Source organism: Castanea sativa, chromosome 1 (assembly GCF_040712315.1).
Source record: "Castanea sativa cultivar Marrone di Chiusa Pesio chromosome 1, ASM4071231v1".
Classification (NCBI taxonomy): Eukaryota; Viridiplantae; Streptophyta; class Magnoliopsida; order Fagales; family Fagaceae; genus Castanea; species Castanea sativa.
The window spans coordinates 65,508,009-65,520,299 of NC_134013.1; the positions used below are offsets into that span (position 1 = coordinate 65,508,009).

General features: G+C 35.0%; 2 protein-coding genes across 2 annotated transcripts; both read left to right on the top strand.

Annotated features, from left to right (window-relative positions):
• The first annotated feature begins 4,006 nt into the window (after positions 1-4,006).
• On the top strand, positions 4,007-6,302 carry LOC142622400 (GDSL esterase/lipase At5g14450-like). The gene is made up of 5 exons (XM_075795856.1): positions 4,007-4,430; positions 4,536-4,745; positions 4,822-4,994; positions 5,103-5,376; positions 5,874-6,302. The coding sequence occupies exons 1-5, from the start codon at positions 4,160-4,162 to the stop codon at positions 6,116-6,118; spliced, it is 1,173 nt and encodes a 390-aa protein (XP_075651971.1). The 5' UTR covers positions 4,007-4,159; the 3' UTR covers positions 6,119-6,302.
• Positions 6,303-9,548: 3,246 nt separating this feature from the next.
• Positions 9,549-12,124, top strand: LOC142621583 (GDSL esterase/lipase At5g14450-like). The gene is made up of 5 exons (XM_075794879.1): positions 9,549-9,936; positions 10,024-10,233; positions 10,328-10,500; positions 10,910-11,183; positions 11,672-12,124. The coding sequence occupies exons 1-5, from the start codon at positions 9,669-9,671 to the stop codon at positions 11,917-11,919; spliced, it is 1,173 nt and encodes a 390-aa protein (XP_075650994.1). The 5' UTR covers positions 9,549-9,668; the 3' UTR covers positions 11,920-12,124.
• Positions 12,125-12,291: the final 167 nt, after the last annotated feature.

Sequence of the window (12,291 nt, forward strand, 5' to 3'; positions counted from 1 at the left end):
TCACCTCTCTCTCTTTTTATCTCTAGTCCCTCACTCTCACTCATTGATCTTCGAAGCAAGCCGCCGTTGATGAACGAAGAAGCAAGCCCCCACTGATCTTCGAAGCAAGCTCAGTCTCGCCACGCCACCACTAATCGCCACCAAAGCTTTGTTTGATCAGTGGGTTTTAGGGTTTTGATCCTTTTTAATTCTTTGTTTGATAAGTTTTGGGATTTTCCAGTTTAATCAGTGGGTTTTGGGGTTTTGATCTTTTTAATTCTTTGTTTGATCAGTGGGTTTGGGGGTGATGGTGGCTGATGCTAATGCTTGATGATGGTGGGTTGATGATGGTGGCTAGGTGGGTTGATGGTGGGTGCGTATTAATCGTTGATGGTGGATTGGGTTGTGATGGGTCTGTGAGAGGGTTCTTAGAGAAAAGTGTGAAGATGAATATTTTATTGAATATATGTGTAAAATAAACAAACTGATATAGGTGTTTTGTAAAAATAGAAGTGTAAAATAGAAAAAAGTAAGTTTTATTTTGCAAAATTTACAAAAATTTTGCATCCACTAATGCGGATGCTTAACACGGCCAAATAAGGTTAAGCTCGCTCCCTAATTATTTATAGCCTGAATAACCCAAAGGCTATTCCCTCAAACACCACCTGGAAAAGACAGATCTTGAACAAAAGTTAAAGCGCATCTACAAGCCAAAGCTTCAGCCATCTCCTATACAATTAACACCTCGAATTTTCTGACTGATTGTAAAACTCTTTGTAATAAAATTTGTATTAATTCTAGCATAGTAAAAAAATGTAAGAGTAATCATTTTGTCAAGAAAAAAAGATATACGTTCTCCTATACGATTAACACCTTTGTCCCCATTCTTCATGTAGCAAGAAATTGAAACAAGATCGAACAAGAGCGGATAATTTCCATTTTAAAGTTGCTTACAATATATGAGTTGTCTATTTTGATAATAAGAACATATAGTTAAGGCCAACCAAGTTGCATATAGTGACATCAAAGGATGTCCTACAACAGTTTGGAATTTAGACAGTCAGATCAAAAAAGTCTACAATTTTAGATTAAATGCCCTAAAATCTGAAACGCGCTTTTTGAAACTAAAAAATTAAAATTTGCGTTTAGTAAAGTTTTAAAAGTTACTTTTTAAAAAAAAAAAAAACTACATTTTCATTTGTGAAAGAAAAGCCCAAATCACGAAAGCAACAAGGAGCTCTATTGCAAAAAAGTGCTGAAGCGCGTTTCATGTTACCGTTGAAAGTTGCGCAAATTTCCCAAATTGCCCACTAGTTATTTTTAAAAACCCAATTTTATCCCTTCACTTATAATACAATTTTACACGGTGAAAGTGAGCACCACAAATCAAAGATTGTAGCAGCAGCCCTAAAGAACCAGAGCAGATCACATATTCACAAACAAGCTTGATCAATGGTGCAGCCCCATGCCAGGTTCCTCTCCTCTGTGAAAATTGATAAACTGAGGAGGTGAATGAAACAAACGATGAAGAAGATCTGAAGATGACAAGGGAGAAACAAGAACTTGAGAGCTCTAGCAGCATGGCAAGGGGAAAGATTTTAAAAAAGAAAAAAGAAAAAAAAAAAGGAAGATGAAGATGAAGATGAAGATGAAGAGAAAAGACAACGACGAGAGGAAATGGAATAAAGAGAATGTGGTCAGATATATGTGGTGGGGCGTTAAGAGTGAAAAAGGAAGCTTCCTTGTAAAATAATATTATTAAAATAATACCAATAATATATTTTTTATTATTATTGAGGAGTTTTTTTTTTTTTTTGAGTAAGTATTATGAATAGTTGATTTAAGTATGTATACATTGTCATTTTTGATAATCTACCACTCAAACCACTATTTTTATAAGTTTTAGCCAAACCTTCAATTTTTTCAAAAAATACTTTTTAACAACTTTTACCAAATACTCAGTTTTTTCAAAAAGTCCAGTTTCATACCGCACTTTTTAAAACTCCCACTTTTTCAAAAAGTACAATATCAAAAAACTGAACTAAACTCACCCTAAGCTTCTGCAAAGACAGGTACAAATTAAGAACGTGAATATAGTGATGCTATAAAGCAAAAGAGTGATGTCATTTTTGCATTCAATTGAGACATCTAGTAATTATTTATATAATTCAGTTCGATGTAGTAAATATCCGATGTGTATTTAGTAAATAGCCGTAAATTAACATCAACTCATATAATCTGGAGTATCACATGTATTACTTGGAAAAAAAAAGTGTGAAAAAGTCATCTACAACGCACACAAAAATAAAGATAGATTAAGGAAGCTGAAGCTCATAGTAGCTTGAGATTGCCTATGATATATATACATATATGGGTTCAACTGTCCAAATTACACTTAGTATAACTTAAATAAAGTTACACATTTTTTAAATAATTGATTGTCATTAAATTTAATGGTTAAAAAGACACTTGTGCCATGTCATTACTTTTTAGAAATGAATGAGTAAGAATAGTAAATGATTATTAAGCCTCTCCACCCCATCTCTTTCATGAGTTTCATCTCTCTCTCTCTCTCTCTCTCTTGCTTGGAACTCTCCAAGCTCACATCGTTCTGTAATCTATTCTACCAAAGGGCAAAGGTTATTCCAACAACAATGACTTAATTTACAAAATGCAACTCAGAAATAACACAATTTGTAAAAATTGAGTTAGATGCATGAAGATTGAAGCAAAACACAGGGAGAGAGAGAGAGAGAGAGAGAGAGAGAGAGAGAGAGAGAGAGAGAGAGAGAGAGAGAGAGAGAGAGAGAGAGAGAGAGAGAGAGAGAGAGAGAGAGAGAGAGAGAGAGAGTTTTTCAAATGGATGGATCCATGGAGGTCTAGCAAATATGAGAGAGAGAGAGAGAGAGAGAGGTACAAGAAGAAGAAGACAACGATTAATGGAGGAAAGAATTTAATAGTACCACTGTCCCAGTTTGTTTGTCCTCTATTTCGTAAAAATTGAGTTAGATGCATGAAGATTGAAGCAAAACACAGGTAGAGAGAGAGAGAGAGAGAGAGAGAGAGAGAGAGAGAGAGAGAGAGAGAGAGAGAGAGAGAGAGAGAGTTTTTCAAATGGAGGGATCCATGGAGGTCTAGCAAATATGAGAGAGAGAGAAAGAGAGAGAGGTACAAGAAGAAGAAGACAACGATTAATGGAGGAAAGAATTTAATAGTACCACTGTCCCAGTTTGTTTGTCCTCTATTTCATTTTGGAATGTCTCAAAATATTATCTAGTTTCTAAAAATAAAAATTATAAGTTTACTAATGTTCCTATTATACCATACTTTATTTTCAAAACTATTTAAAAAAAAAAACTAACTAATATTTTAAAAAAATCAATTTAATTAGGACACCTTTTTAGTTGACTCATTAAGAATAACTTTTTTTAAAAAGGATTTTGCTAATGTGTTCTCTTATGGCACACAATAATTAATCATTTATAGAAATATTTTTTTGAAAATTGAAAAAGTGTTGACAGCTTTTTCAATTTTCAAGAAAATGTTTCTAAAAATAGATAGCTTAAATAATGTTAATGAATTTATTTAAGGGTAATTTTGTAAACTTATACATTTTTATAAGATAGCCAAGACAATAAATGATGTTCCCTTAAAAAATTTGATTTTCCAAATAGGACAAACAAATTGGGACGGAGGGAGTAATTGTTTTTTTATTTTATTTTTATACATACAAGATAGAAATTCTACTCTAGCATATACATATATGTGTAAAGCTCCCTTTTAGAGACTTGAACTCCGGCCCTTATCTCCACAAGCACTTATACTTAATGACTTTTTTAATATTATATCTGACGTGGCACTAGTGATTCTTTAACTATTAGATCTAATGAGAATCAACAATTTAAAAAATGTGTAACTCTTAGGGTGTTGCAGCAGGTGTAACTTGGTGTGTGTATATATTCCACTTGCTAGGAAAGCTCATGACTTTCATGACTACTTATATTCTTAAGGAAACCAATAGGAGATTGAGATATAATATATTCTTTTTCATTTTTATTTCCCACTTGCTTTGATACGCACAGGATTCTCATGATTATATACTTTCTGTGTCTATATCAAAGATAACTTTGTCTTGACTAATCCTCTGGGCTACCATAAACAAGGGATGTGCTAGTGTCATATGAGTCACAGTTTTGGTGAAGTTAGAATGGAGGTTGAAAGGATTTTCATTGCTTGGAGTGTGGCTTTCTTGCTTTTGAGTGTGTTAGGTGAAGAAATGACAGGTTTATCACATTGTGATTTTCCAGCAATCTACAACTTTGGAGACTCAAATTCAGATACTGGTGGGATATCAGCAGCATTCTATCCAGCAGGGCAACCGTCTGGTGAGACTTTTTTCCATGAACCAACTGGAAGAGGCTCCGATGGGCGGCTTATAATAGACTTTATTGGTAAAATGCATAACAACTTGTTCTCTGTCCAACAAGCACATATCTAAAATAGTTTTCCCATCGAAGTTCACGGAAAAAAAAGAAGTTGGTTATGTTTTTATGCAGCCAAGCGCCTTAGACTGCCATACTTGAGTGCCTATCTAGATTCCATTGGAGCAAGTTTCAGGCATGGTGCAAATTTTGCCACAGGAGGATCAACAATTAGGCAGCTTAATGAGTCCTTCTTTTTTACTGGAGCAAGCCCTTTCTCTCTAGATATCCAGATTGTGCAATTTGACCAGTTCAAGACCCGCACCAGCAAGCTCTACAACAAAGGTAATACCAAATCACCCAAAAAGAAATCGTTTCTCACCAACTTACAACGTCCTCTACTTTTGTTTATGACATGCAGCCAAGAAAAACTCCCACAGAAGAAATCTCCCAAGGCCTCAGGACTTCTCAGATGCTCTCTACACATTTGACATTGGACAAAATGATATTGCTGCTGGTATTCGAAAATCGAGCAGTGAAAATTTTGGAGCAGTACTCCCAGACATAATTGACCAGTTAGCTTCAGCAGTTAAAGTAAGTAAAACAAAAAAAAGTCAATCTCAAGTGAAATTAACAAGATTGGGACTCTAATCTAACATGTTCACTGTGGTTGTGGCTCAAAATCAACTTTATCTCTTTCAGCATCTGCATGAACAAGGGGCAAGGAACTTTTGGATACATAATACAGGTCCCATTGGCTGCTTGCCAGTGACCCAACACAACTACCACCATCCAATGCCTGGCATTCTTGACCAGCACGGATGTCTTATAGCTCAAAATGACATGGCTATAGAGTTTAATAGGCAACTGAAGAGAAGAGTGACCAAACTGAGGACACAGCTACCTGGAGCTGCATTAACATATGTGGATATTTTTGCAGCGAAGTATAAACTAATCAGCAATCCGAAGGAGCAAGGTAATACTTGTTGACAAAGAAACTTATGGTGTGATTAGTGAAATAGTAAAGTCACATATTGAATAGGGAAATTTCTATTGCACACATTCACTTACACAAATAGTGTACACAGTTTTTTGAACTAAAATTGTGACTTGAAGTCACGATGTCCAACTTGAAAAAGAAATCACAATATTACTGTGCAAAAATGGTAAGTGTGTGAAATAGATATTGCTCTATTAATATCACTACATAACTGGGTCCAAACATCCAATCATTTAAGTTTCTTGGTTTAGCGGTATCACAACATGTCAAGGGGTTAATTAAACTCTCACAAACTCAAAATCCTAATAGTTTCAATTTAAACTCTTTTATTTTTTAAAGCTACCATGAGACTGCTCTTGCCCTGACCTTTGTTAAACCAACGTGATATCTGCTACTTGTCACATGCAAAATGAAGTACCACCAAGATCCTATGGTGGGGAAAAAAAAAATGAAATAACAGTTGTCCTTTGCAGGATTTGTTGATGCAAGGAGCATTTGCTGTGGTTATCACGAGGATTCCAACCATGTGTGGTGTGGGCATAGGGATAAAATAAATGGTACTGAAATATATGCGGGGTCTTGTGAAGACCCTTCCAAGTATATTAGCTGGGATGGTGTGCACTACACTGAGGCTGCAAATCATTGGATTGCTTATCATATCCTCAATGGTTCTTTCACGGACCCTCCAGTGCCAATCACACATGCTTGTCATAATTAGCGTCTGTCTGTGTGATGGAAATTTATGTGTATCCAATTTTTAAATAGGAAGAGATATAGCAATCCAAAGATGTAATCTTTAATGCATTTTCCAACTACGAATATGTTAAAACTCCTCTCTTAAAAGTGTGAGAGTGAGCTCTTTCATTTAGCCCATATTTTTATGTATTTAACATTTCATAAAACCATTTGGTGTCCTTGCTTTATATGATATATTAAAGTAGAGCAAGGCTCATGACATGGCACATCAGAATTCTTCCTCTTCCTCCACCTGCCTCGTGAACAATTCTTAACTTCAGCCAAACCTTAAACAAGCAACTTAGTTAAAAATGAAGAATTTCTAACCTAGGTTCAACAAGATCAGCTAGGCATGAGCACTTGATGGAATGTTCACTTCTCAGTCAACAGAGCAGATCATGCAGATCCACTGCTATCTACTCATGGTTATATCTAGAGATTTAAAGGTTTAGCTGACACCATGGCCGGCAGCTGCTGCTGGTCAACCTCTCAACGATTTTGAAATCGCATCCTCTCTACGAACCCTAGTACACCTCATCACTGGTCACCAAGACCCATGTTCAAAAGACAAAGGGTCAAAATGATCGAGGTCAGTGCCAAAACCTGACATCGATAAGGGTCATAATAATAGAATAGTAACCCATTTTAGTTCGATAAGTTTCTAATCCATCTTGATAAAACACAAACCCGTTATGTTTGCCAAGTTTACCCATTTCCCAATCTTGAACTTATTTTTACCTTCCATGAAATGAAATTGTGAGAGGTGGGGTTAAACTAGGAAGGCCGCGGAAGTAAAGATGTATCGTCAACTAACCATAATTGTTTTGAAATCGATTTGTCCTTGTAGACATTGATGATAAAGTCAGTTTGGGTTTTTTGGGAATACAAGTTTAATTTTCTAAGCAGTGACTAAATAAAATTATATAAAAAAAAAAAAAAGTCATATCTCCTTGTCATGTTTTAGGGGTTTTATACTTGCAAATTACACCTACTTCACTGTCCCAAATCGAGCTTAAAAGCCCAACTTTTCTTTAATTGATTTAATATTTGTCCTAAGTTAGAGGTTTTCAAGAGATAATTGGATAGCTCAATGTTTAAACTTGCTTTTAAAGAGAGACAGATCGTCTACCATTAAATGCAATAAGAAGTTGTTGGGGGCACAATTAATGCACAAATAAATGACTACTATCTTGCACGATTGATGTTTCTTTTTAGGCTAGGAGTCCAACGATGAAATAAGACCGATAGAATAAACTTTCTATAAGAGATTTAAATACATGAAATATGTTGATTTTAACTATTAGTGAAATCATTTACACATTTTATATGTATAGTACACCAATATCAATCAATATCAAAATATATCATTTTCCTGACCTGTTACTAGAAAGGAATTGTGAGTGGCAGCATGATTTTTCTATCTGAAAAAATCCAACGAGGTTATGTAGGATCAGCATCCCACAAGGCTCTTGAAAGGCAGCATTGGATATTGAGAATTTCTATGCAATGGACTTGGGCTGCAAATGAGAACTTCCTGTTCATCTATTGGAAGATGTCAGCTTTGAACATCAATAGTGGGATAGGTTTCATGGCCCAAACTTGATGTTATTTGTGTTTGGGTCTTGGGCTACTAGGACTACTCAGAAATCAGGAAACAGAATGCAGCCCACTTCAGAGGAGAACGTTATCACGTTATTAACGTCTCTGCAATGCATGACCGCTAATTACGCAGAATAAAGATCCTTTTTTCTATATGTGTTTTTTGCTTGACCACTTTATTGCAGATAGCGACAACCATCGTCCAGTTTCATTAAATACTAAAATATAAGATACGAGACACAAAAGCCCCATCGGCATCACCGACTTCTCTTTCTTCAAGGTACTTCTAGATAGCCACATGATTATGATCCTTTGGTCCTCACAATTATAGACATGTGTTGCCCTATGCTTTTATTCACTTGTGCTGTCCTCCACACTTCTTAATTTGTCAATTGTCACCACCCTTTTCCCAAATCTTCTCTCTTTTCTTTTTTTTCCTTTCATGCTTAAATTAAATGTGAAGGACACGAGCTTTGTCTATACTGAACACATTAAGATAAAGACACATGTTTTATCTTGATCTTAATATCTCTTATACATTGATGTACTTCCAACTCTCAAGTATCAAAACACAGAAAGATGAACTATCTTCAATGTACTCTCCACTACCGACTGAAGATAGTTGTTTATCACCACAAAAATAAATAAATAAAAAGAAAAGAAGAAGAAGATGGCCACATCCATCCCCAATCTTGGATCTTGGTATAATGTTGTTCAGAATCCACATAACATTAGGCAGGGAAGGAATTATTAAAGGAACAAAGGAAATTTTTATTTTTATTTTTTATTTAGTGTATATAACTATATATAGAAAATTGGAGTATAAGATTGTTAGGTATTGTTCCAAAATTAGAAGTTAACGAACTCAATTTTGTGACTGGTGTCTCTTCCTCAAACAAAATACTTCTTTCAGATAACAAATTCCTAAGATAATTGACTTGTTTGGTGTGTTTTGGGGGGTTTTTTTTTTAAATTTAACTGACCATGTGTTGCGACTTTGATTATTTATTCTTATGATACAAAATTAAAATCCTAGAACTTTATAATAGTAATGCTATCTTGTTATTGTCTAGCTCATCCTAATCAATTCGTTTATTTTGTTTTTAATTGCAAACACAATCAAAATAAACATACTGCATAATGATTTTTATTTTTGTTCAAATTCCAAAATTAGCCTCTCCAAAATAAATTAGAGATAAAATGACATTTTATGACCCTTCACAAATCTCACAAAATGTAAGATTTTATGTACGACTTTTTTTCCCTTATTCTACCTTTTAGTGTTTGGTTTGTTTTTAATTCTTATTTTACATTGGTGATTTCTTTTTCTCTTTCTTTTCAATCTTTGGACCCTTTGGTGATATCATGGTTCCATTCCTCCCTAACGTTAGGCTTTAAAGAATAAAAAGAGATGCTTTTTTTCTTTTCTTTTCTTTTTTTATCTATGGTAAAGAATAGAGATGCTTTTTTTGTTTCTAGTAGTACAACACCTTTTATGTATCAATTCTCCTTCACACAAAAACCAAAACATATAAGGAAGAATATGAGTAGTGAATGACAGCATCGGCAAGTGAAATTGACAAAGTTTGACCAGCAAAATTGACTGCTATAAAACAAGTAATAAATTCCTATATTAAAAAAATTATAAAACTTTTATATATTTACATTATAGTTACAATATAAATTTACATCATATATTTACATTATAAAAACACAAAAAAAAAAAAAAAAACTGTCCATATTGCAACAGTAAAAATACAATTTTCCTCTAAATTAATTAAATATATAAAGAGAGTAGCAGTAAATCGGTATGCACATTAATGTCAATAATATCTGCTTCCTTTTGCCCCATATACACCAAGATTAAGTAGGTAGATAACATTAAAACCAGGCCTCTGGTTCTTGCTGGTCCCTATAGATTAGAGTGTTCTAGCATGAAGTACTTTTGTGCTGCACCAATGGAGTTTGGGAGACTATTATTAACTGGGTTCATGGTTTTGTGTGTTCTGGGTGTGGGAGGTAAAGAACTGCAAGGCTCAGCACCTTGTGTGTTTCCAGCAATCTACAACTTTGGAGACTCAAATTCAGACACTGGAGGCATATCAGCAGCATTTGAACCCATTCCAGCACCATATGGTGATGCATTCTTTCATAAGCCTGCTGGAAGGGACTCAGATGGCCGGGTCCTCATAGACTTCATAGGTACATACATTTCTATATCACTCTACTTGTCTGTAGTAAAAGCATACATTCATGATAGTTGTCTAATAGAGTAAAATATTTATGCAGCTGAGCACCTGAAATTGCCATACTTGAGTGCATACTTGAATTCACTTGGAACCAATTACCAGCATGGTGCAAATTTTGCCACTGGTGGATCAACTATTAGAAGGCAAAATGAAACTATATTTGAGTATGGCATTAGTCCATTCTCTCTTGATATCCAGATTGTGCAATTCCTGCAGTTCAAAGCACGCACCTATGCTCTCTATAACCAAGGTCATTCCCATTAAAAGAAAAAAGTACTAATTGTTGCGTGTTTGGATGAGTTTATTTTCATCAGCTTATTTAGTTTAATTATTATGATTTCTAGCCAAGACACCCTCTGAAAGAAGCAAGCTTCCTAGACCCCAGGACTTCTCCAAGGCTCTTTACACATTTGATATCGGTCAGAATGATCTTTCTGTTGGTTTTCGAAAGATGAACTTCGACCAACTTCGTGCAGCAATGCCAGACATTGTCAATCAGTTAGCCACAGCAGTCCAAGTAAGTAACAAGATTACTAGCATTGCTTGAAATAAGAAATTTGATATTAGAGATAGTGGTTCATATTCTGAAGAGAAGGCAACACTGATATCTAGTTTAAAGCCTAATAATGCAGCTTTATTTTACTTTTGTATTGCCTAGGCGGAATTATAGGTTGGGGAATGATAAAGGTATATTGGGATAATTAATGTGAAGTAAATACATTTTAAATCCTTTATTTTCTGATAGTGATTTTTGTCCGCTGCTTACTTCCCTGGATATAAGCACATTGTCAAACCACGTAAATATCTGTCTTGACTCTCTTTTCTCTCTATTTTCACTAACATTGCCATGATCTGAAACTTTGAACAATTGTGAGGTTAATCAAGCATATCTTTGATATGAAACTACTGTAATGGACTACTTTCAGCGCATATATCAACAAGGGGGGCGGAAATTTTGGATTCACAACACAGGGCCTATTGGATGCTTGCCAGTGAACTTTTTTTACAATCATAATCCAGCGCCTGGCTATCTTGACCAGCATGGCTGTCTCAAGGGTCAAAATGACATGGCTGTAGAGTTCAACAAGCAACTCAAGGACAGAGTGATCAAACTAAGGGCAGAGCTCCCAGAAGCAGCAATAACATATGTGGATCTATATGCTGCAAAATATGGACTAATCAGCAATGCAAAGAATGAAGGTATTTATTATATTATAATCCTATTCACATCACTTAATCAATTTCACGTGCCTCTTAAGGTTTACCATTACATTCTTTTGAGCTTACAATTTATGTTACTCTTAAGATGTGGAACATTTTACTACTATACTCCAGAAAAGAATACATGTGGCCAATTTTGATTAGTCTGTTGTGAATCCATATCCGACTCCAAAATTTTGGGACTATGGCTTAGTAGTTATTGTTGTTTTTGATTTGAAAAGAAATACACCTCTTGACTAAAGTAATATCAAAAGAAGTCAAAGCCAGGGGGAAAAGAGCACAAAAACTCAAAAAGTATAATGTCTGTTTGTAATTCTGGCCTTTTTCTTCCTTGTGAAAAGACAGCATTTGGGTTTTTACATTAAGGCAATTGTTACAATCATGTCAAAGAAAAGTGCCAATATAACGGCTATTACTGATACTGTGAATCTGGGACAATTTCTTTTACACAAGTTACTTCTTTTCAGGATTTGCCGATCCCCTGAAGGTCTGCTGTGGGTATCATGTGAATTATGATCATGTCTGGTGTGGGACAAAAGCACTTGTAAATGGAAGTGCGGTGTTTGGTGCTTCTTGTGCTAATCCTTCACAGTATGTTAGCTGGGATGGTGTACACTACTCTCAGGCTGCTAGTCAGTGGTTTGCTAATCATATACTCAATGGTTCACTGTCAGATCCACCAATTCCAATTACCCAAGCATGTCAAAAGCATTAGTGTGATCACAACCATATGTCATATGTGTTAGATTGGGCAATGGAAAGGTATAATAGTAAAAACATTGAGAATTAGTACTGGGTGTATCAGAAGAATAACATTGAGTCTTGAGAAGTTTAATCTCTAGCAGAATTGTAACATTTGTCTCAGTTGCCCATCAAAAATTAAAAGCAAAGGGTATGAAATGGCCAGCTGATTCGTCATACTTCTCTAGTTTGCATGTTTTTTTTCCCCATTATCATGCTTAAGATTGCATAAATGCTGAAACTAGTCTCAAAATTGCATAAGTTTTGTTATTGTGATAATGTTAAGTTGTCAAGAAGCCTTCTGTTACAGGAGGCTTCTTGACAACTTAAGTCCTGTTTATTGATT